General features: G+C 45.3%; 1 protein-coding gene and 1 long non-coding RNA gene across 7 annotated transcripts in view; both read left to right on the plus strand.

Annotated features, from left to right (window-relative positions):
• IQGAP1 (IQ motif containing GTPase activating protein 1) overlaps window positions 1–11,403 on the plus strand; it is a 52,675-nt gene extending 41,272 nt beyond the window's left edge. Inside the window, exons 30-38 of the mRNA XM_021541844.4 lie at window positions 563–695; window positions 1,036–1,138; window positions 2,557–2,692; window positions 3,988–4,075; window positions 4,485–4,697; window positions 5,710–5,876; window positions 7,573–7,695; window positions 8,565–8,673; window positions 10,198–11,403. Of these exons, the coding sequence (XP_021397519.2) occupies window positions 563–695; window positions 1,036–1,138; window positions 2,557–2,692; window positions 3,988–4,075; window positions 4,485–4,697; window positions 5,710–5,876; window positions 7,573–7,695; window positions 8,565–8,673; window positions 10,198–10,311 (1,186 nt within the window). The 3' untranslated portion in view covers window positions 10,312–11,403. The remainder of the gene's footprint in view (window positions 1–562; window positions 696–1,035; window positions 1,139–2,556; window positions 2,693–3,987; window positions 4,076–4,484; window positions 4,698–5,709; window positions 5,877–7,572; window positions 7,696–8,564; window positions 8,674–10,197) is intronic.
• Window positions 11,404–14,511: 3,108 nt separating this feature from the next.
• On the plus strand, window positions 14,512–23,208 carry LOC144246956 (uncharacterized). Of its 6 annotated transcripts, none has more exons than XR_013340687.2 (5): window positions 14,512–14,561; window positions 19,947–20,079; window positions 20,797–20,967; window positions 21,927–22,229; window positions 22,663–23,208. It is a non-coding gene; the product is annotated as an uncharacterized LOC144246956 (long non-coding RNA). The 6 variants fall into 6 exon arrangements; XR_014957730.1 differs by lacking the exon at window positions 14,512–14,561 and adding an exon at window positions 17,969–18,106; XR_014957732.1 differs by lacking the exon at window positions 14,512–14,561 and adding an exon at window positions 18,205–18,326.
• Window positions 23,209–25,139: the final 1,931 nt, after the last annotated feature.

Genomic DNA, 25,139 nt, shown 5'->3' on the forward strand with positions numbered 1-25,139 from the left:
CAAAGTTTGTGATTGCAAAGTCAGGAGTTTCAGGTGTCCGGAATAAAGGTTGCTTTTGCACATACTTATTACAGTACTTTGGACGTGGACAACCAGAACAGACATATGTTCTTCTGTCCTGTGTGAATCCTGGTTCCACATGAAAATCTAGTGGTGATCAGGAATAAAGCAGGTTGTTATTTAGCTATTCATGTAGTTGAAATAAGCTTTTGTTCAAGAACTGTCATATCTCCTGTGTTTTGGAAAAAGGGTAACCAGAGGTAGTTGGGGGCAAAGGACAATAACGTAGTGGGGGCAGGAGAACGAGGTCACTGAAGCCAGTTCTGTCAATTCTGAAAATGAGAAAATGTCAACATGGCCAGTATCAATGATTGAATTTACTAGATGGCTTCTGATGTGTTAAGCTAAAGCTGCAAACTGCAGTATGCCATAGTGTGCCATAGTGTACCATAGTTTGAAGAGGAGAGTCTGTGCTTGAAATTGTCATGGGGAGGTAATACTCTTGACTTTTCACTTGACTCTCAGAGTCATACTGAGTGTTCTCTCCTTCTTTGTTCTGAAGACGTTTTTTTCAGGCTGCCTGTGAGGTTCCCGAATTGCAGGATAAATTTAATATTGATGAATATTCAGACTTGGTGACTCTCACTAAACCAGTAATTTATATTTCTATTGGTGAAATCATCAATACACACACTGTAAGTATACCTTAGTCACAGTTGCTCCTTATAAGCAGTGTTTGTGAAGAAAATGCTGCTTCTGTCTGAAACGCAAAGGTACCAAATACAAAGCTGAAAGTTGTCACAATTGTAGTTTGTGAGAGCTTGTTGATTTATAGAATCTAGTAATTTAGGTATGGCTTCACTAAGTTTCTTTGGAAAGCATTTGAGTATGTGATATTGACGCAGCTCTGAATATTGACATTGCTGCTTTGGACTTCAGTGATTTTTTTTCTAAAAATACCAGGCTAAAGTAATGAAATTCTACTGTCTAGAAAAGGATGTGTTGTTAAAACTTTTTTTTTTCCTATTCATCTAGTTGCTCTTAGACCATCAAGATGCAATTGCTCCTGAGCACAATGATCCAATTCACGAGCTGCTGGATGATCTTGGAGAGGTTCCTACAATTGAGTCCTTAATAGGTGGTCTAGTTTGTTCTGCTAAAGTAATATGTGATATTACCTGAAATGACTTAAAGTGCAGTAAAGAAACAGTAAGAAATCATCACACGTCCTTCAGGAGGACGTGCTCTAAAAAGCAGCTGCAGATTCATTGCAGTATATTTTCTCTGCATAATTTACTGCCCTGAAAAAAACCGGGATTCTTTCTCTTCTCCCCACCCATCTCACCTCATCCCACTCCAGCAGTTTCTGGAAGACAGATGAATATTGACATATTGTCTTTGTTCCATTACAATGGAGATATTTCTCTGTGCTTGTGTCCCTGTTCCAGCTTGTTTGCAAAGATCTGTCCTCCTTACTGGAGATCTGTAGGTGTTCCTTTCAGAGTGCAGTAATAAGTGTATTAAATAGCATGTGTTCCTTTAAGAGTCTTTGGCATGCTGACAGGTAACATTTTTCCCTTCCTTTAGAGTTATTTTCCAGAAGGAAAATAGAATTTTATCCTCTTGTGATTGGGGGAAGAAGGAATTAACACTACGAATCTGTGAAACTGTTCTGGAAACCTGAGACACAGTTTACTGCTTCAGGATATAACACACACTGGAAAGATGCACAAGTTTTTTTCCTTCATTGGTTTCTATGTTGCAGTTATTCAAAGTTTCTAGTCTAGCAGAGGGGAGGGAGACAAACGAGGCACAGTTTTTGGAGAGGATGCTCTAACAGCACTTACCTTGAAGTTGCTTGATGAGAAAGGTTGGAACCTTTTAAAAGAGTGATTGCAAGCACATTTTCTTCCAAGTGCTGGCAAAGAACTGTAAGAAGCGTTATCTGAACAAGCATAGACCATGGGTGTAGCTGGAACTTGCCATTGTTCCCTACTTAATTTCTCCTGTGTGCATTGTTTCACTGTGGCTAATATGTCAGATCTTTCTGCAGCCCTTTAAATTGTTCTGGTGAAAGTTCATATGCAATTAGAGCAAGAAAATTTCTTTTTTATGGGATAGCTTACTTTGTTCAAGAGATGATGACAAGCTCAGTTGCTAATAAGTGCTTTGCTCTTAGCGTGGAACATGCATTTTGATGAGGACATGGACAGGTATCATATTTTTGTTTCTAAAGTACTTTTGGCAATTCAGCCACTCTTCTCAATGAGAAACTGAGATACAGTGTCAAATATATGTAAATCTTTAAGGCATGCAAAGTGGTGATTTTTTGGTGCTTTTCTGGCCAGTGCATTCTCTCAGATTTGTTATGAAAAAGTCTGTAATATATTCAAGATGATGTCTTTAAAAGTTGGCTTAGGTTTTGAAGTGTCCTTTTGACAGTATAGGAAACAGTCTAGTTTTTCTCTGTGTGTTACGTAGGGAAGAATTACAAAGTCTTAACAGTCATGAAGGTAAAGAATGTGATTTAATCTATAAACTCTCTCTGCTTGGCAGGGGAAGGTTCTGGCAATGTTAATGACCCCAACAGGGAAATGCTAGCAAAGACTGAGGTTTCTCTCACACTCACTAATAAATTTGACGTTCCTGGTGATGAGAATGCAGAGATGGATGCAAGGACAATTCTGTTAAAGTAAGTAGGGGGTAACTACTTGGTATGTTACTCAAAAGAAGAAGCAACTGGAACTTTACTGGTTAATCAGCATGTGAAAATGAGAGAACTGAGGCATAAGTTAAGGAAATGTGGGGGGGACTGTTACTCCAGATACACTGAGATTGTAACCATGCCCTTTTCCATGCTGTGGCATGACTTTTAATTGATGAAGACTAATAGCCTTTTTGAGAAGCATAGGTCTTATTACCCTAATGGAAAGAGAGCAGTGGGCTGTCAGGGTTTTTATTATTGCCAGAATCTTTATTCTGGAAAACTTTTAACTGACAGTGACTCTTGGCTAGTTTTAAGCAAATTCCTGTTGCTGAGATGTACAGAGCAGTGACCTGAAATTCAAATGCATGTTTACCTCCTCTGATGCATTCCTGCTCAGTTGCTAGATAGTTCAATTTAAAAATCTTTGGTCAGCATGTACTTGGCCTCACAGACAAGTGATCTCCCACAAGAAGATTTTGTCTTCAAAAATAGCTTTGACCAGACTTCTTAAAAAGGTACATCAGTATTTTCCTACCCACTAGACAACGGTGACATTGATTTCAAAAGTAAGGATTTACTAGCTGCACTGGTAGTCATTTAAGTTGTGGATGATGAGGAAGGTGATTATGTGATGCACTTTGTGTGATTCCAAAAATAATTCCAGCTGGCCTGCAGAGATACTATTTGGTTTCATTGTGTGGCTTAAAGACAGAAGTGCTTCAGAGTAGACACCAACAAATCTCAGCTCAAATCAAGGAAATAGTCCTGTCTATCGCCAGGCTGGAGTTGAGATCTACCTTGTCGCCCATCTACATAAGAAAATAATCTTCAGAGTTTTTTGATACCTCTTATAGATCACCGAAACATGCTTATGGATGGGTATTATTATAGAGCTTTTCTGGTTGCACAGGTGGGCTGAGGCTGCTACCTGCTTTTATCTTTCACCTTGAATGCAGTTTCTGTGGTCCATGTGGCAGTACTGCAGTTACCTTCTAATATATGGGGTAGCTGCCTTGCTGTTTGAAGGAGTTTTGGGGGGCAAATTGTGCATATTACAGAGAGGAACCTTTCGAGAAACCGGTTTCCAGTAATGCACTGTCCAAAAACTAAAGTGCTTCTCAGGGTTCTGGTCTGATTTAGCTTATGACTACCTAAGTGCTCATCCAGTAATAATCTGACTTCAAATAAATCAGTAACATTGACATTGTTGCAGAAGAGAAAAATATTAAAGATCTTTCTGTTTAAAATTTTTTCTCCTATTCTCCTTGATGTCTTTGCAGCACAAAACGTTTAATTGTTGATGTAATCCGCTTCCAGCCAGGGGAGACGCTGACTGAAATTCTGGAAACTTCAGCTACCTCAGAGCAAGTATGATGCTCTTTGTGCTGGTTTTAGACTTGGAAGTCATCATCTATCTAGATATATGTGGTATATCCGTTTAGGTATTGCAGTGAAGCTGTCTCCACCGGTGCTGGAGCAGGGTGTTACGATAATCAGGAGGGTGTACAGTGGAAGTAAATTGTACATGTGAATCTTTCTCCTGCAGCAGTTGCTAGAAATTGTTTATGTAGAAGACCACTTTAGATGATAGGTAGGCTTCTGGTTCCCACGTGTAGAATGTGTTCATCAAAATGTCTTTATTCGAGTCAGTATGGGAATCACCAAGCAAAACTCTTTATCCTGTGTTATGCCAGAGATCAGATGATCTGTTTCTGCTTCTTTTTGTCTCATTGCAATTGATCTGCTTATGAACTTGCAGGTTTTTGTTTTCTTCTAGGAAGCAGAGCATCATAGAGCTATGCAGAAACGGGCCATTCGTGATGCTAAAACTCCTGATAAGATAAAAAAATCTGTCTCTGTAAAGGAAGATGGCAACTTGAATCTCCAAGCAAAAAAAGAAAAAATCAAGGCAGGACTGAAGAAGTTGACAGAACTGGGGCCAGTGAATGCCAAAAATAAATACCAGGAACTAATCAATGACATTGCGAAGGTATACCCATATCATTTGGTGGTTTCCTAGTAATCATAGTGGAGTTTTCCCAGTTTGCAGGTCTGTGAAACTGGCATGAGTTTTCAGATGGAAAAGGATTATTAGTAGCTAATTTATAGAGAAAAATCATACCTTTTGTTGCAGCATTTCCACCAGCTGGCATGTGGGAAGTACTTTATTTTTATACTACGCTTCTATTCTGTCAAATGACTGTGTTGCCAGGTTCTCAGGTACTTTAAGAAAAAACTTAATATCTTGGAAGGGAGGTTCTGATGTGTGATGTGTTTTTCTGCTCCATTTCACTCATTCAAGTAGTGCCTCTACAAGCTTATTCACACAAAGATGTTTTGTGCATAACTCTAGGACATCGTAATTGTTATTTTGATTTGATTTAAATGTGCCTGTTAAAGAATCCCTAAACGATAAAAAAACTATGGCTATGAAAAGCTTAGAAAAGAGATCCAGTACTGTTGTATATTGCTACAACCAAACCAACTAAATAATCATCTTTAAGAATCCGATAAGAATTAATTGTACTGTAGATAATATGTGTTACAAAAAGTAGCAGTCAATGAATGTAGTGTTTTCTTGTTGAGATATTAAGGCAAGTGATGTTTACAGGCTGACTAACAAAGAAAAATTATGAAGTCTGCGTGCTGCTGTGGATGTAGCACTCGATTTGTAAGATACTTTCCAGTGCTAGCAAAATTGCTGCTTTTATATCATGGGCTTTCAGTGTCCAGTCTAGTCATTGCAGCTGGAACAGAACTGAAGTTTGAGAAAGCCACAGAAGGTGCAACTTGTAGAGTTGGTTAGTTCCACAAATAGTCGTCACAGAGAAAAAGCTGTGACACTTAAACTGGGGCAGGTGCAAATGAGTGCTCAAACCTTGCATGAAGCAAGACTAAGCAAAATCAAAATGTGTGTTTCAAATACTCAGTGGCTCTGGGACTGAGCACCTGGAGAGCTCAAATGACTGTTAAATCTCTGCCTGTCTTTCTCTATGCTGTAGGATATCAGAAATCAGCGTAGATACCGTCAGAGAAGAAAGGCGGAGCTAGTGAAACTACAGCAGACATACAGTGCCTTGAACTCCAAAGCTACTTTTTATGGAGAACAAGTAGATTATTACAAAAGTTACATAAAGACCTGCTTGGATAACTTGGCCAGCAAGGGCAAGTAAGTATCTTGGAACTGTAGAACTATAGAATGGTTTGGTTTTGAGGGGACCTTTACAGATCATCTGCTTCCCACCGCCTTCCCATGGGCAGGGACACCTTACACTAAACAAGCTTGCTCCAAGCCCCATCCAGCCTGGGCTGGAACAGTTCTAGGATGGTGTAGCCACAGCTTCCCAGGGCAACTTGTCCTGGGGCCTCACCACCCTAACAGGGAAGCTGTTGACTGCAATTCTTTGAGCACAACCATCCGGTTGATCCTTATCCATCAAGCGGTCCATCTATCAAATCCATGTTTCTTCAGTTTAGAAACAAGGATGTTGGGTGGAACGTTGTTGAATGCTTTTCCACAAATACAGGTAGATTATTATTGTCAGTCAGAAATGCAGAAGAAGTCAGAAACCTCATCCACAAATTGTGTATTAACCCCGTTGTAGCAGATCACTAAATTGTCCAGGCACCTGAGTGAAGGTATTTTGGCTGTCAACAATTACCTCCTTGTTTTCAATGCATCTTAGCATAGTTTCCAGGATGACCTTGCCAGTCACTGATCTCACAGAGGTGAGACAGATTCCGTCTTCCTTATTTTCCTTCTCCAATTGGTAGGAGTTTCACTGGACTGCCACATTTTATCATATATGATGGATAGTGGCTTAGCCACTTCCTCCACCGGTTCCCTGAGGACCCATCTCATCAGACACATCTCATCAGGGTCCGTGGACTTCCACACCTTCAGGTTCCTTAGATGGTCTTGAACCTGATGACCTGCCATGGGTGGTTCCGTGGCCCTAGAGGTGCTTCTTACAAAAAAGCATGTGTTGCCAAGAAGAACCGTAATGCTATCTGCTCTAAGCTCCTTGTCCAAGCTCTTTCTCGCAGCAGTAATTTTAGCAAAAGGGTCTCAGCAGTAGTAAGAAAATACAGGGTGAGGTCCTCGCCATGAACGGTATCAAAAAGACAATCCTGAACGACTTTTTGGTCCCTTTGGGAGAAGAGAGGTACAGAGAGTCCAGTGGTACGAAGCTTGTTGTTGATATGGGCACTTGCTGCTCAGTCAGTCTGTCCTATCATCCTTCTTAGGAGCAAAGAATGAAAATAACATAGTTACCTACAAGGAAACCCTTGATCACAAATTGTCCCCGTTTTTATGCCAAATGAAGCCAGCCGCTATAGTGCTAGACAAATCAGATTTTCGCGGGTGGGGGGAAGAAGTTGCTGTCTTCTCCAGTCAGATGTGAGAATGTGAACCCTTTTTGTTTGCAGAAGGAAAATACAAGCAAGTTTTAGAGTAGTCTCAGCTTTCTCCATGTCAGTTGTCATTAGCCCCCATTTTGCCTAATGAGAGATGGTATTGCTTTTTATGAAGTACCATATGCTTCTCTTTTGGGTGGGATTTTTTTGGTTTTGTTTTTTGGTTGGTTTTTTGTTTGCTTTGGTTTATTATTATCATTACTAGCATTATTATTATTAGCCTGCCTAAATGTTACTGGTAAATAGTAGAAAATTAAACATCTGATCTGGGCTACAAGTGCTTTGTAGGTAAACTGACTAGTAGAAGTACATCATTATCTATCATTAGTTATAGTTCATTAGCTGTACTGATTCTATCCCCTCTTTCAAATAGGATTGAAAATTTACTGCTCAAAATGCCTTTACTTGTGACCTTCTAATTTGTTTGGTTTGTCTTTTTTCCCCAGAGTTTCCAAGAAACCTCGAGAGATGAAAGGCAAAAACAGTAAAAAGATTTCTCTGAAATACACAGCAGCTCGACTTCATGAGAAGGGAGTGCTTTTAGAGATTGAGGACCTGCAAGGTAACCAGTGAGTATCTACTTCAAACTCTTTAGAGCTGAATAACCTTTTTGGAGGAAAAGGAAAATAGGTATGCTGAATTCTTGTCTTTTTCTAGAACTAGTCTAGGTGCTGATAGTTGAGCACCAGAAATTGTGAGATCTATTTGAGGCTGTCTCACATTATCTTTCAATTTTGTTATTGGAATTTTAGTGTTGTTGGTAGACGTAGTTATTAAAGGTGAGAAAGTTGCTTTGATGACCTAGGCTGGCATCCGTAGGGCCAAGATACCTTGCATAGTGATCACTCTTCAGTTCTCTTTTTCTGGTTGGAGCAAAGCAATTCTTTGAAATGTGTAATGTGATTTAAACATGACATCCTCTTTCTCCCAGCCCCTTCTCTGTAACCCCCACAGTTATGGAAAGGTACCTCCTTGGGTGAATTTTTATTATGGGTAATAGCTTTCATTGTTGAAAAAACAGCTTTATGCTAGCTTAAGTTTCTCCAGCAGTAGTTTGCTAGCCTTGAGAAGCTGGCATGTCTTGTGTCAAATATAGAGGAGCTGGCTATTACTAGAATTTTTTCAACTCTGAGTCATACTTTGTACTCAGTGCACTAAACGAGGCATGAATGCGCAGCACTAAAGTAGACTGCTTAGATTGTACAAGCTAAATTAAATTACCCTGTTTCCTGCTATGCTTGTATGAAGATGTGATTTACTGGATGTAGAATCTGTTAGGCTTCCGTTCATTGTTGTATTGAGTCTGGTTGGCTTGTATGGGCTCATTTCAAATGGGGATAATAGAATAAAGAGTTAAGAAGAGAATTCTTAGAAATTTATCTTCACATTTCATCTCATCTATTCCCTCCCTGGGATGTTTCATTTCTCCATTTCATAGGTTTAAAAACGTGATTTTTGAAATCAGTCCAACAGAAGAAGTAGGAGATTTTGAGGTTAAAGCAAAATTCATGGGTGTACAGATGGAAACCTTTATGTTACATTATCAGGTAAGAACTGTCCTATTTAATAGTGCCATGTAAGTTCCCCTGCCAGTCTCTTCATCAAGATAGCAGTGACATGTTTTTTGCCTAAACAGTCTGAAAAATGCTCTCAAAATGACCTGTTTGTTGCAGGTGAAATAGATGCAACATGTACATGGGATCCAGACTGCTTTTTGTTTCTTTGCTAATGAAAGCCTGATGTCGATCTGCGTTCTTCATTATGTGTATGCATACGCACTCAAAACAAACACTTGTGTTTTCAACAATTTCCTGCTACAGCAGACAGTCTGGGAGTCTGTGGCAGCAGTCACCTGGGCTTGTGTGTCATTCTGTATTGGTATTCTTTCTGCTACCGTATACTTACCTGTTTGTTTCCAGTTCTTAGGTGTCCTCCTTAGGTGTCAGCCCTTACTTAGGCCACCAGAACAGGCATGGTGACTGACCTTTTCCCAAACGGTTCCCTGTTCTTTTTCTCATGCCAGTATTTTCACACCTGGTGTCTCTGTACCTTTCTTCCCCCACCCCCTGTTCATCTTGGTCTTCATTAGGTTTGTTAGTTGTGGAAGCCTCAGGCCTCTTGAAACAGATTGTGTGTAGGAGCACCTTGCATTGCAGTTAGTCCACGCCAGCTTGGCTGCTGGGATGGACAGCTGCTTCACACTTTTTGGTTGCTTTGAAGACTCCCCTAGTATGTTCCGGTCCTAATCCATCAGAGCTGGTCATGAACTTGTTGGTTCATGGGCCTACCCAAGGTCACTCGCTTCTCAGGTACATGGTAGACTATACCACTATGCCTTTGTAGCAGTGCTTTGCAGATAAAGCAGATGTTGTCAGAGGACAGCAACAAGGGATACAACATCACACACATCCACCCACATGCCTACACCTACCCACCGTGTTACCTGCAGGAGTGGGATTGTGGAAAGACTTTAATCAGTGAGATAAAATCAGTGCTGGTGTATTGCTGACAAAGCAAAGTATAACTAGAAATAGTGCCTACATAAACACCTGAGAGATTGAATCAACATCATATGCATTGTGACCAAGATACCATTTCTTTCTGTGCCATAGATTGAAGTGCTGTAAGCAGCTTCCCTGAGATCTGTGGCAGCTAAAGCTTTCAGAAAGGGACAATGTGGAATGTTGTAATGTCTCATGAGTACATGATAGAATTATGCACATAGGAACCTAAATGTTACAGCAACTTTATGGCTACTGTGCAAATGGCAAGGCTGGAGATGGCTAGATCTGAAATTTGGCTTACTTAGAATGGCCTTCTATTTCTGCTCTCTTTTGTAATTTTTTTTAAACCCACGGCTTAAAATAATTAAGATCTTAAATGCCTTAGAATTACTATTTTTTGCACAATAAAAGTGGCGCTTTAATAAGTCTCTCGCTTTTCTATCTTATGCCGTAAGATATCAACCATCTTTTGTAAATATTCTTTAAGATCTACTGTACTACAGGGTCTTTTATATTCTCTGTCAGCTCTTGAGGATTCCTCACTCATTAAGATATTCTCTTTGGCAGGATCTCTTGCAGCTTCAGTATGAAGGTGTTGCTGTCATGAAGTTGTTTGACAGAGCAAAAGTGAACGTCAATCTTCTGATCTTTCTTCTGAATAAGAAATTTTATGGGAAGTAACCGACCTCTGCTAGCAAGTCTGTGAAAGGGGAGGTGGATAGAAACCTGCATGTACAACTTCTAATAATGTAGTGATGTATCAGTATATTCCCACCGTGTACTAATTGTATCAAATGTATCATGAAGGAGGACTAAGAACCTCTTGGGAATTGACAACCTTGATTGAGTCTGCAGGGAGTTTCTTGTTTATTTATAATTGTCAACTTTGAAGATCCCCTTTAAAGAGGTTATTTTAGAATATATTTTTACATGGGTTTGGGAATTAAACTAGTATTAGAGTATACTTATGCCGTCTGAATGCTTAATTTGCTTAACCATGTACTTTGTGAGGCTTGAATTCTTGTTGCCTGTGCGAAGAGAAAGCTGGCAGAATATATAGAGGTCTGTTAGCCTCTTCCTGAGAGCCAAAAAAGGGTCGCAGGTGGTATTTGGACTCCAGTTATTCTCAAGCAGTCAAGACCAATAGAAAACCTGGTCAAGGTCCAGGTTACTCATTTGTTTGCAAGCTTGCATTGGTAGAGGTGGCAGCGGTCACTTGCCAATATTAGAACTACTGCTGTCAGGGTAATCAGTAAGCATAATAAATAGTTACTGAGCTATTGGTGATTATCTACTTCAGCCACATATAGCAGCTTTAGTGTCTCATTTTTCTTGATTTGCTTCTCTTTATCACACTGTAGTAATTTACAGGTGCCCCCTTCAATGGAGGGACCATGGAATGTATTTACTAGGGCTTATAGATAAAAATATTTTTGTGGAAGGGGAGGATAGCTGAAACAATGTCTTGTGACATGTTAACTTTTAATGTTACTTGCAGAGCATTTGAAATGTAAAATTCACCTTTTTTTTTCCAGTTTAATGTTCTATATATCTGTGTCTGATGCAATAAATGTTTTCTTCCTTGGACATGTCTTTAGGTAGAGCCTATCTCAAATAGATTAGCTTTTAAAAAGTTAATTTTTTCTAGCTACATTCAAATTCCCGTATCTTTTGTTATTTCATGGGGGTTTTGTCTGTGCTTTTTCACAGTGGTGATTGTGCAGGCTGTTCTGCTATATCCAATAAAAATGCAGAGACTTTTAAAAAATATAATTGACCTTTAAATTCATTCGCTTCAGCTGTTCCCCCAGTTTTTTCCTTCACGTTTTTTTAAAGGGACATATCTTCTACAAATTTCAAGTTGGCCTGCTTGTTCAGGTTACTGTTTAGAGTTTAAATGAACTTTTTGATCTACAGCGAGGCAAGTTCTTTCTTTATATCGTTTTCCCTCATGAAAGACATTCCTAGTATTTGAAATGTCTGTGTCACTGAATATAACTTTTCTGCAGTTCTCTTGGAAGGAAATATGTAAACTTGCTGGTGTTTAGACTGTATTTAACCATACTCTGGTGTTGGTGTATGTGTGGTCCAACCTGATAACAAAAACTGCTTACTGAGCCCAAGAAAGAGGGAGCACATCAACCATTTAGCTTTCATTGAGTTTCATCAGGGAGTTTGTGGCCCTACCAAGAGACAGATGGTAATTAATGAGTCCCAGGCTGAGCTGTGACAGTAACCAGTTCTGTTCATGGTTTATTGACACATTCATCAGCCAAACTCTCTGATTAAAAGTCCTGGGGTTTGTTCCTGTTTTTCTTTCAGCCTTATATCAAACTTTCCACCTCTTCTCTCTGTTCAGTGTGTCTTTTGTTTTCCTTTCTTGTCCTGTATGCTCCCCCTCCCATTCCCTTTCACTGCTTCACTCTCTCTTATTCTTGTTTTTTTTTTTCCAAGAAATAAATACCCATTTATAAAGCATTTATTTAATAAATATTTCTCAGTCCATCTCCTCTACTTTTTGTCTCTGTCTCCCTCCCTGCCCACACCTTTACTTCTCCTCCTTTCTTCCTCTCCTTTTTCGTTTGTCCTGCACCATGCATGTATTTCTTTGTCCTTCTCACTGTCCTTTAGCCTGTACCTGTCTGCACCTGCTGCCCAGTCCTCCTCCCTCATTGTACCCTTCTCTTGGTAAGCCTCTGTCCTGCTGACCATGCTTCTCTTTCTCCATCCCTGTGCTGGCCCTTGCCCATCTTCCCCCCACCTGCACGTGCCATAGTAATTTCCTCTCTCAGTCCGTGGTTCCCTTTTTGTCTCTTTGTTTCCCTTGTGTCCCTCTGTCCTTGCCGTGTGTTTGGCATTCTGGTTTTTTCTCTGTCCTCCTCCGTGCCTCACTCATAGTCCTTTTTGTGTGGCTCTGTGGTGCTCCCCATGCCATTGTTCTTCATGGAATCCATATGTCCCATTCGCTGTCCCTGTTTTTTTTTATTCCCTCTCTGTCATGCTACCCATCCCAGGAGTTTTTTGTTTGGATTTTTTGTCAATTTCACCCTGCACCCCATTCTTCCTTTTCTTCCTGTGTCCTCTCTGCTGTCACTCCCTGTTTCTGCCACTCGCCTGTGACAGCGAGGCTGGGGAGGAGCTTCAACCCTTCTGGGGCTGCCCTCATTTCTTGGTGAAGCTGTCCCTTTCTGTCTGGAAAGGGCTTGAATAAAGTGCTGGGCTGCTGTCCGGGGCAGTTGGACTCGTTCTGTGCCTTCTTTGAGGGTCAGGAAAAGGGGCTGAAGACTCGCGGCTCTGATGTCATTTGGGGCACCCCAAGGTCCCTAGGAGAGGGACGCACACTGCGGTGGGGGAGCGGGTGGGTGGCAGATGGTGGTGGGGGGCGGGGGCGTCACGCTGGGTGCCGTCCCGCAGAGGGACCCAAAGCTACCCCAAAATTCCCTGGGAGGGGTGTGTGTAGAATACTAAAACCTGGCAAGTGTTTCGTTTTCACAGCTATTGGTAAAGAATAGGAAGCTATGGTTAAACTCATTTGAAAACAAGCCCTCTCTCGATCCACTCATTTGTACCGAGGAATGTAGGAAACTCTGACTGGGGATGGGCAGTAGTTTTGAAAATCATGCCCTAGCCTTTTTCTCTAGGAACGAACCAAGCAAGTGCCCTGAAACCAGCGGAGCAGCTGCAGGGGCTGAAGGGAACAGAAAGGGCTCCCGGCACCTTTTGCTTCCGTTCTCTGCCATTCCCCAAAAGGCTTCGCAGTCTCGGAAGAGGAGTTTGTCATGCAGCCTGACGAAATAAAGACCTGTAAAATCCTAGCTCTGCCTTTTGTTTAACGTGTTCTTACTTCCTATTTATGTCATCACAGAAAGCAAGGAAAGAATAAATGTGACTGTTTTCCACTATTGCTCCGTGCAGGCATTTTTAAAGGCTGCTGTACTTCTGTCCTCTTTTTCCACTCCAAGCTTGACTTTTCCCCTCCTTTTTCGAGGTCTGCTGCTTTGGGTGTCCCAAGGAGGGCTGGATTCCTCGGCAGGGGTCTTAGGAGCTGGTGCTGATTCTGCTTTTTGCGAAGGTGTAGCAAAGTGTGCCAGCAAAAGGACTGTTTTCTCCAGGGGAAAGCTTTCTCTCAATGACCATCAATGCATGTATGTGTTTTAATCGTGTAACCAGATGGATTAAGAAAAGCTGACACCCGTAGCAGATTTCTGTTGGATCTGTGTCTGTGAGAAGTGGGCTGTATGCTGCAGAGGGAGAGATGCTGTTGGAGAGTGGCAACAGCGGCAGGTGTGAGCTGTGAGGATGATGAGGGCTCAGAGCAGCCCCCGGTGTGAGCTGTGAGGATGAGGAGGGCTCAGAGCAGCCCCCGGTGTGAGCTGTGAGGATGAGGAGGGCTCAGAGCAGCCCCAGGTGTGAGCTGTGAGGATGAGGAGGGCTCAGAGCAGCCCCAGGTGTGGGCTGTGAGGATGATGAGGAGGGGGCGGCTCCTCCAGGGGCTGATTCAGGGGGTTTTCCTCACGTCGCTTTTGTACGGAGCTGCTGGAGAAGAGGAGTTTATGGGGGGCTCCCGGGGCTGTCTCCTGGAAGGATGGTGAGCGCTTCGGACAGGGTTCGGACAACGCTCCCCACTTGGAGACGTGGAGCATCGCTCAAAGGAGGAGCCGAGGGACAAACCTTTGTGCCGAGAAGCAGCAGCCAAACAGGTGAGCTGCTGCGCCTTTGTAGTGGGGACTTTTCTCCTTTCCCTTTGGAATTTCATCATCCTGAGGTTGAATTGGAGGGGGCAGTCCTGTGGTCATGCCTTTTAAGGGGTTTGGATTGAGGTAAAAAGCCCCCTTTTGCCAACATCTGAGGCAAGCCCCTTCTTTTCTGCTCTTCTAGGGGACGCAGTTGAAGGGGGGTCGTCCACATTTCTGTGCCCTCGTTGGGGTGAGGTGAGCGCTGGAGCGTGGCGTCAGTGTCGGGGCTTCAGAGGAAGGGAGCTGCAGCCGTGGCAGCGCTGGCAGGGCGGGGATCGCGCTGTGCCGCTGCATTCGGGGCGCTTCTTCTGCCCCCGGCCCGGCAGCGAAGGGTCCGGCGCGGAGCCCTGCCGGCAGTGCCGGGGCTGGCCGGGGCGGAAGGGGAGCTGGGCGCGGCTGGGCTGCCGCGGGCCCGCCGGAGCCGCGCCGGTGCGAGCCGTGCGGAGCCGAGCGGAGCTTTGGCCGGGCCGGCGGGCGGGGGAGGCGGCGCGGGCGGGGCCGGTGCCGGCCGGTGCCGCCGCTCCGGGCGCGGGGCTCGGGCGCCGCCGGGGCCCCCCGGGCCCGGTGCCGGCCCCGCCGGGCCGGGGGCAGCGGGCGGGGGTCTGCCGGCGCGGCGCCGCCTCTGCCTGCCGGAGGAGCCGCTTTCCTGCCGGAGCCGCGCTGCGCCCGGGGCCGGGAGCGCGGCTCCGCATCTTCCAGCCTCCCTCGCTGCGGTGGTTTTGAGGCGCTCCTGAGGAGCTCCTGGGATCGGTGGCTTTTGTTCGGAGTCGCTGTAGGAGAAGGGCCCTGGGGACTTCTTGGTTTTTATGGTTCTTGTTTCGGGTGCTCGTGACAAGGGTTTTTTTTTTGGGGTTGACTGTTGTTGTTGGATTTCTTTTTGATCGGTTCGTATGTTTTTATGGGATGGGTTTTTAAAGGTTTCCAATGGTTTTCATGGGTCGTAGCATGAAGTTAGAGGGTAGGTTTTTAATTCCGTTGTGGAGCCTTTATTAGCGCGAGTGCGTAGTGTTTGTTTTGGTGGGCTTGAGGGAGTGTCCTGGAGTTAATCGGTGAGGTTTTTTTAATATTGAAGATTGCATTCTTGTTTATTATATTATAGGGGGTTCATTCATTTGGCTTATTTGATTGCCGTGTATGTTTTATTGTCGGAGAGAATTTGGGAGATATTGTTTGTGGTTGCACTTCTCTTTTGGCGACATGTTTTTTTTCTAGGTGGTATTTGTGTTTTGATGGTTTGAGGCAATTTTTGTTTCTTGAGTTAGGAATACTTATTTTGTTGTTGTTAATTTAATATTTTTTTTTTTTTTTTAGTTCGATGTATTTGGTTGTTGTTTTTTTATTAGTTTTATTTTTGGGAACATGGGCATTTCCATGGTAGAACTCTTAAGGTATTTATTTTATTTGGGAGGTGATTTTTTTGTTTCTTACTAGTTCCGATTTTTTTTATATTTGTAATTATTTGGTGGGGTTTTTTAGTTAATTTTCTAGAGCAATGGGTTCGCTTTATGAGTCAGTGTAGTGGTAGAGTTTTGGGTATTATTTTTTTTAGAAACGTTGGGGGTCTCTTGTATGGTTTAGAGTACGGTAAGTTAGTTGGCTTTTTTTTTTTCTTTTTAGTGTTTTTTTGTAATTTGCTGTGTGGGATTCTATCGGTCTTTTTTAAAATGTTTGTTTCGTTTTTGTGACGTGATAAGAGCTGCTAGTGAAAGGAGTGTAGTGAGGGTATTTTTGTTGGTAGTTGTTTGGCTGGTGGAGCCTTTCTGAATTGTTTGGACGGTATTGGTGGGAATTTGATGCTGTTTGTTTTGGCATTTTATTTTTAGGAATTAGATTATAACTGCAGTTTTTAAACTATAACTCTAATGAAACAAAACAAATGCATAAACATGAAAATGGGAATATAAACTTCAATTTTAAATATAAACGGAAAACATATAAATTAAACATGCAACATAAATAATGCTATCCATTACTATTAGGTATTATATTGTTTGATATAGAGTATTTTATATGTTTATATACATATAAATATTGTTTATATACATAAATATCCGTATAGAAATGTTTAATTAATATACATGGATATATGAATATTACAAAACAATAGGAATCAATACAGTACATAATGCACATTTTACTGCATGTGTCTTATTATAACACATTACATGTCATAAATATTATATATCGAAATATAGTACCTCAATATGTTGTGATAGAATAGATAAGTACTTGAAAAAAATAAAAAATAGAAATATAGAAATATTAAAAATCCCCTTTACTTTAAACTATATTTAATTTTCTATTTGGTAGTAGTAGGGGTTTTATTATAAAAATTATAAATAGAAATAAAATAAAATTAGAAATCTTTGTATAGGAATATATCCTAAATACGTTAAGATCTATATGAAAACTCAAAGGTAAGTAAATATAAGTATTAGCAGTATGTACGAAATAGAACTTAAAAAACAATTTATCTATCTCGCTACCATATAATATATATTTAGAAATACATCAATATAAAGTAGAAGTTCAAATGTGACTATAATGATGAAAAAAAAATAAATATTCAAGTATCGTTTAAAGAAAGGGCTTTTTTTGTTTTTATTTTGTTAGAGGCAGGGTTTTAATGGAAAAAAATATGAATATACATTTTAGTTTGATATCACTCTAAATATGGAAATATATAATCAATGTATACAGGTGTATATATAAAAATATAAAATAGAAATAAAAATGAATATTAGGAAGAGATAGACTATAAATAACACCATACATCAATCTACATTAAAAATATAAATTTGAATATAAATGCGAAAAATAGAGATGCATTTAAACGGAGTTTAAACAAAGGGTTTTTTAAAAACGTTTTTACTTGGATCGAGGCAGGGGTTTATTTTAAGCAATATAAAACTTTTAGAAATAGAAATCTAACTATAGAAATATGTAAGCAATGTATTAAGCAATGTATAAAAATATAAAATGTAATAAAATAGAATAGGAATACATGTAAGAAATTATAAAAATACAATTATACATCAATATCCATTACAAATCCGAATGTGAATATAAATATGAAAAATATAAAAATAAACTATATTGAAATGCAGTCTAAGAGGAAAGGTTTTTTCTTTCGGTTCCTATTGGGTCAGAGGCAGGGTTTTTTTTTGTTGGCGTTCTTGTCCGCGCGGGATGTTTCGGGGAATTCGCTGCCGAGGCTTTTCCGGAGGGGACGGCGCAGTGCTGCCTCCTTGTGGGCAGAGAGCGGTACTGCAGCCCGCCGCCCGCGGCCGCCATCTTGGGAGTGGCTTGGCGCGGACTCGCTTGACCTTCTCGAGAGGGCGCGAAAACGAGGACATTGAAATTCGAGGACCCGTGTCTGTTTTTTACACTGCCTGAATTGTCCGCACGGCCGGCGCCCCCCGTAGGGATTTTCCGCGGCGGTTCCGGTGCCGTGAACATGGGCTGTGGGGTCAGCAGCACTGCGAGCGTGCGGGTTTTTGGCGGGAGCCGACAGGCATCAGCAAAAAACACCTCTCTCCGTCAAGGTCCCCACGGGCCGCCATCGTGTCGCGGACTCTCTTGACAAGTGCTGCCGCCTTGTGGACACAGGGCGGTACTGCATCCCCCCAACCAGCGCCCGGCAAAACCACCGAGACGGGGCGGGAAGGGGCCAGAGCGGCCCCAAAACCACCGAGACGGGGCGGAAAGGGCGAGGGGCGGCAGCGAGCGGGGCGGTGTCTGTGAGTAGAGGGGAGAGCTGAAGGCGGCTCAGCGGCGGCGCCGGGAAGGAAGGCGGCGGCGAGGGCGGATTTCTGTCCCTCGCCGGCCGCCGTCCCCCACGTGACGCGAGCCCGGCGCCATCGTTATGGCGGCGGTCGGTGGGACCGGGTCCGGGCGGGCCTTGGAGGCGCTGCTGGAGGTGGGATTCGTGGCCCGGCTCGCGTGAGGGCGGCGGCACCGGTGGGATACCGGTGGAGGGCCGGGGACAGCGGGGGAGGGCGGGCGGGAGCAGCCGGAGGGGACCCGGCAATGGCACCGGGACCGGGAATGGGATTATTGGGGGAGGGGGGGGGGATCACACGGACAGGCCTCGGAGCCCTCGGGACCCCCAAAGAAACATCCCGGGACCCCTCAGAACCCTCCCGGGACCCCCCCAAAAATAAGCGGGAGCCCCCCGGTCCCGCAGGGCGAAGGCGCTGGCGCTGACCGGGAACCGGGGAGTGGAACCGCCTATGGACTGGTGAGGGGGGGACCCCAAGAACACTCCCGGGACCCCCAAAAATACGTAGCGGGATCCCCCAAAAACAGCTCCGGGACCACGAAAAGCAGCCTTGGGAACCCAAAAATTCCCTTCAGGAGCCCCAAAAATCCCCTTGGGACCCCCAGAATTCCCTTCGGAACCTCAAACCCCCCCCCGGTGCCCCCAAAATTTCCCTCAGGACCCCAACCCCCCCCCCCCCCCGGGATGCCCAAAATTCCCTTTGGGACCCCAAAACACCCCCTGGGACCTCCAAATTTCCCTTTAGGACCCCTGAAATTCCTTCTGGGACCCCAAAAACCCCTGAGACCCCCAAAAATTCTCCCCAGGACTCCAAAACTCCCCCCTGGGACGCCCAAAATTCCCTTTGGGACCCCAAAAACCCCCTGACACCCCAAAATTCCTCCTGGGATGCCCTAAAAACCTTCCAGAACCCCCTAGGACCCCATCCCAATTTTTGGCCCCCCCCCCCGATTCAGGGTTCCCCCCGATTTTTGGGTCCCCAGGCTGGTGGCTCATGACGACGACCCCGACTCGGACCCCGAACTCTCCCCGGGTTTGGGGGTGCCGTCCTTGGGCCTGGGGGGGCCCCGGCAGGCGCCGGTCCCCAAGGACGAGACCCAGAAGTGAATTTTGGGAGTCAGGGGGGGATTTTGGGGTTTGGGGAGGAAATTTTGTGGTATGGGGAGCTCAGGGATATTTTGGGGTTCAGAGTGGTTAATTTGGGGTTTCAGGGTGTTTTTGGGCAGGGTTTTCGGGTATTCTTGAGAGGGCTTTGGGGTATTTTTTGGTGGGTTTTAGGGTATTTTTGGGTGGATTTTTTTGGGTATTCTTGGGAGTGTTTTGGGCTGGTTTTGGGGCATTTTATGGTGGTTTTTTTGGGTATTTTTGGGTGTTTTTTTTGGGGGTATTTTTAGGATGATTTTGGCGTATTTTTGGGTGGGTTTTGGCTGAAGGCAGCTCAGCGGCGGTGCCGGAGAAGGATGGCGGTGGCGAGGGGGGCCCAGCGGGGCCCTGCCTTTGCCAGCCCCTCTTGCCACCCTCCTTGGAATGGTTTGGGCCATTATGGGGTTATTGAGGTAGGAATAATTATTTTGTTGTTGTTAATTTAATGTGGTTTTTGTTTGTTGTTGTCGTTTGATGTGTTTGGTTTGTAGAGCAGGAACTGTAGACAGAATCCTGCAGAAGTAATATAGAACTTGTCCTCCCAAAACCCACCCGGCTTCCAACCACTTTCAGCACGTGGTCTTCCTTAGCAGCACATGGTTCCCCCACACTTGGGAGCTGGTGCACTCTACTTTTCTTTCCACCTTTCCTGACAGATCCTGCTGAGGCTGAGGACAAAGCCCTACCCCTACACGGACAAGACAGCAGACCTGGTTCGGGAAGCCAGCATGCTCCAGGTTGCTACAGGACTCTGATCAAACATCAGCATCCCCATCTCTCACATTGATGGTATGTGGTAACCCCTTAAGAACAGAATTCCACCTTTTCTAACCCTAAGCAGCAAACTGGGGATGGATAACTCTAGAAATCCTGTCATTTAAGAACCTCCAGCATTCAGCCTTCCATGTGTCCTTGGTATCAGAGGCTGGAATTGCAGAGTTGCCACTTTACCCCCATATGTAATTTTTGATGTGGTTGTGCCACTTTAACAGTATTTGAAATCTCTCTTCGTGCTCTTGCAGCAGCATTTTCGAACCACAATGGAAATCTAGTCCTTCTGCCTGGAGCTGTTCACAGAATCATGGAATCCCAGAAGGGTTTGGATGGGAAGGCACCTTTTTTTAAAGCTCATCCCATTCCACCCCTGCCATGGGCAGGGACACCTTCCACCATGCCAGGGTGCTCCAAGCCCTGTCCAGCCTGGCCTTGGACACTTCCAGGGATCCGGGGGCAGCCACAGCTTCTCTGGGCAACCTGTGCTGGACAGCAGCTTTGAAAGGCAGACTGAAGTACAGCTGTGATTTTTGTGCTGCCCTTAACATTGTATTATCTGGCAAATGTGCCTTTGGTTTTTTTTGTGGGGTTTTTTTTTTTTGGTGTTTTTTTTTTTTTTTTTTTTTTGGGAACTAGAAAGATACCTTGTGTTCCTGGAATGTTGCATTCTACCTCTGTTGTTTTCCCAGTTAGTCTGGATCCTCTGCTTACATTTTTTCCTTCACTTATTAGATGTCGTGGATATGCTGGCTGTTCTGATGGAAGGCAGTGATGGCTTAGATGAAGAAATTGGGTTCTCTTTAAATGAAGACGTGATTATCCAAACATTTCCCTGCAGTGCTGTTGTCCCTGCTGCATGAGCAGCCAGGAATATGCTGTTGCTTCAGTCTGAAAATGGAACAGGTACAGGTTTTTTTTTTGTGTTTTATGTGTAATTTCTAGCAGTGGAGTGAAAGTGGCATCATTTCTACCCTCTTGTAATAATTTTTTACCATTTATCATTTTTTACCTGGAGGCATTTTATTATCTTCCCTGCAAGCAGAAGGAGGTGCAGATTCACGGTGCTTTGTGCTCAAGAGGGGCATTGAATCTCTGTAGGTGCTTCTGCCCTTTTTCCCGACCCTAAAGAGAAGGGACACTGTCCCTGCATGGACAGTCTTGTCCTGGAAGTAGTTGGCCTCAGTAACACAGCGTTTTAAGGGCAGAGCGTGGCGATCAGGAGAGGGAGGTGGTTCCCGTGCCTGTGGGCAGCTCTTCCCAAGATCAGGGAGAGGGGACTGCATTGCTAAGTAGGAAGTGGATGCATTTCCCAAGGAAAACTTTAGAAATTAAGCTCCAAGGGCATATATTGCGAGGTTCTACCACCTCCTTGAGGACAGCGTTAAAACCACAGGGGCATCAGCAGGGCTTGGAGCAGGATTAGCCAACCCCAGAGCACCTCACAAAGCCCTCTGTGTGTATGTGGCAGTCGAGTAGCACCTGGGGGGTACTGAAAGTCCCAGTTCTGACAGAAAATTCTGTTTAAACTTGTACACGTTGGCTGGGTGTGTCCCCCCAGTACAGCTCGGTTCTTCTCTGAGGTGGTGCCTGGCAGGGTCTCTCCCTGTTAATGGCCGGGCGTGTTTTTGGCACAACACAGTGAAGGTGGATTATTTGCTTCAGCAAGAGCTGATGATGTCTGGAGGGTTTTTCAGGTACCTCAGCGGCCAGGAGCACCTGTCTAGGTCACTAGGAACACTTTTTGATCTCATTCAGTTCTTTTCTGCATGAGGCTCTGTGGGCTGCTGGCAAGGCCCAAAGTAAGGAAGGTTGCCCCAGTGTCCGTGCTCATGTTAATAGTTCAATTTATTTGGCTTTTCTAGGAGCAGACATCGTGGAGGACCTTGGTGCTGTTTTCACTGACCTCCTGCACTCTCCGAGAGAACCCCTTGCTCCCTGCTTGACGTTCCATCTCTGTGACAAAGATCCCGAGTCCCTGAAAGCTGCTAAGTATCCTCAGCTCTACCAGTTTAACCGATACTATAGACTCTGGATGCCCAAGCAGTCCCAGGAACCTGTGGTATGGAATCCCTGAAGTCACTGAATTCTTGAGCCAGTATTCCTGTAAAATCCTCGCAGTCGACAGAGGCTACATTTCCATCAGAAACAGCGTTTTTATTGAGGAGGTAATTCTGCATCTCTTGTTGATCGTGCTGGGGACACACGTTTGCTCCAGGGCTTTTCTCTGATGGCACAAGAGGTCTCTGTGGTGTTTGGGAGGCGATACCAGGGCTCAGGGCTCATACGGAGACTCCTCACCGGGCACAGCAGAGCCTGGTGTGCGCTGTGGCCTCTGTTTACAGCACCTGGAGTTCCCCCAGGTGGGTGGAGGATCACAGGCCCCTGGGCTGGGTTTGGTGAGTTTTTCTCAGCTCAGCATTGTGAACACTCCAGATGCCCCTGGGGAGACTGCTGGGCAGCTCTGTTCTATCAGGACTGCACGCCTGTGTTCCCAGAGCTTCAGTTCAGAGGTCATCTCAAAACAAAGGTGGCTGAAGAGATTTTTGTTTCATGCTCATCACTGTTTTTCTCTTATGCTTTTTGTCTGGCTTTAAACAGTTTGAAAACCACAAGGAAGTAAGCCAAGGGCCTCCTGTGGCACCGGATTCTGAATTTGCCACTTTGCTGAAGGGAGCCTGGGAGAGAGGAAGCAGTACCTTCCTGGAAGATGGTGTTCAGACAAAGTGGAGAGACTTGGCTTCCTGGCTCCCCCACCCTGAGCAGCTTTTGTTGGGAGTAAAGCACGTGCTGCTGTACCCGAAATCCACAGTGGAGAACTTCAGCAGATAATACTGTAGTTATGCTTGGATTACTTTATGGCACAAGTTACAAATGACTTGGCTGCTAAAACTTAGGTTCCAGTTCTTTTTCCTTGACTCAGCTCCAAGGGTACGCAGCACCGTACAAAACTGCACCTAATTTGTAAACAAACGTCATTTGTTCTGATTATTGAAGCCGGGCTTTATTCAGTTGAATTTCGAGTGTGTGCTGCACCCAGGTCCTTTGTACAAATAGGGTATGGAGGGTGGGGGAACCAGAACTGCACATTCCTTGTGATATGTATGGGATTTTGGGGGGGTTAAATAAAAAGGAGATGCAAAATGAGGGAATTGCTTTTAGATGTAACTATTCTTGTCCTAAAGGAGCAAGTGTGTGTGTGTTGAAAGAGCCGCAAGCCTTTTAGGGGCTGCAATTTGTGCGCAGTGGAATGAGGTGCCCTGAGGAAATGTGTGAGCCGGAGGGAGCCGAGGCCGGGCGGAGGGAGCCGAGGTGTGGGAATGGGCGAATGGAGGCGGGTACGGGCGGGAATAGCCGAGCGTGGCCGAAAGCAGCCGAAAGGGCCCGAGGAGGCGAGCGGAGCCGAGCTTTGCCGAGTTCAGCCGAGGCGAGCCGAGCTTTGCCGAAGAGGCGAATGGAGGCGAATGCGGCCGGAAATAACCGAGCGTGGCCGAAAGTAGCCGAAGCTGGCCGAGGAGCCGAGTCCAGCCGAACGGAGCCGAGCTCTGCCGAGCGCAGCATCCCGGGCAGGGCGGGGCTGAGCCGGGGCGGAGCCGGGGCGCCGGGAGGATCCCCTCCTGTCCCTCTCTCTACCGCTCCATCCTCCTGCCCGTGTTCAGTTACCTCTCTTTCCCCCGTTTCCGTGTCCCCCCCAAACCCGGCTCCTTCCTATCCTGTCCCTGCCCCGCTACTCCGTTCCATTCCCCCTCTCTCCCTCCTCTGTGCCCCGTCCCTCTTCCCTCCCCTGCCGGCCTTTAAATCCGAATTATAAATCCGAATGTGAATATAAATATGAAAAATACAAAAATAAAATACATTGAAATGCAGTTTAAAAGAAAAGGTTTTTTCTTTTGGTTCTTGTTGGGTTAGAGGCAGGGTTTTTTTTTTTTGTTGGCGTTCTTTTCCGCGCGAGATGTTTCGGGGCATTTGCTACCGAGGACGTTCCGCAGGGGACGGCGCCCGTTCTTTTTTGCCGCCTGCCCCGCCCGCGGCCCCGAGGCGAGCGGCGGCCCCCGGCGGTGGCGTGCGGCAGTGCTGCCGCCTTGTGGACAGAAAGGGGTACTGCAGCCCCCCAGCCAGCGCCCTGCAAAACCCGCCGAGACGGGGCGGGAGGGGCGAGGGGAGGGAGCGAGCGGCGAGCGGGGCGGTGTCTGTGAGTGAGGGGAGGGCTGGAGGCGGCTCCGCGGCGCCGGGGATGGCGGCGGCGCGAGCGGCTTCCTGTCCCTCTCCGGCCGACGTCCGTAACAAAACGCTTTGTGTCTTACTGTCCTTCTCCAGACGCCGTCCGTACCATAACTATTTTGATACTTTCTGCCCCTGTACGGCCGCCGTCCGTACCATAACGAATTTGATACTTTTTGTCCCTGTACGGCCGCCTCCCGTACGAGAACGCAGTTTAGGCTTTTTGTTCCTATACGGCCGCCGTCCGTACCACAACGCATTTGATACTTTCTGTCCCTGTACGGCCGCCGTCCGTACCATAACGGATTTGATAATTTCTGTCCCTATACGGCCGCCGTCCGTACCATAACGCATTTGATACTTTCTGTCCCTCTACAGCCGCCGTCCGTACGAGAACGCAGTTTAGCATTTTTGTCCCTATGCGGCCGCCGTCCGTACGAGAACGCGGTTTAGACTTTTTGTCCATATACGGCCGCCGTCCGTACCACAACGCAGTTGATATTTTCTGTCCCTGTACGGCCGCCGTCCGTACCATAACGAAATTGATACTTTCTGTCCCTGTACGGCCGCCGTCCGTACGAGAACGCAGTTTAGGATTTTTGTTCCTATACGGCCGCCGTCCGTACCACAACGCATTTGATACTTTCTGTCCCTGTACGGCCGCCGTCCGTACCATAACGCATTTGATACTTTCTGTCCCTGTACGGTCGCCGTCCGTACCACAACGCATTTTAGGATTTCTCTCCCTCTCTAGACGCCGTCCGTTCGAGAACGCAGTTGAGGCTTTTTATCCCTCGGAGGCCGCCGTCCGTACCGGAACGCTTTCTGCATTTCTGTCTCGCGCCGGCCGTCGTCCT

The sequence above is a fragment of the Lonchura striata genome, chromosome 10, assembly GCF_050655825.1.
Source record: "Lonchura striata isolate lonStrDom1 chromosome 10, ASM5065582v1, whole genome shotgun sequence".
Taxonomy (NCBI): Eukaryota; Metazoa; Chordata; class Aves; order Passeriformes; family Estrildidae; genus Lonchura; species Lonchura striata.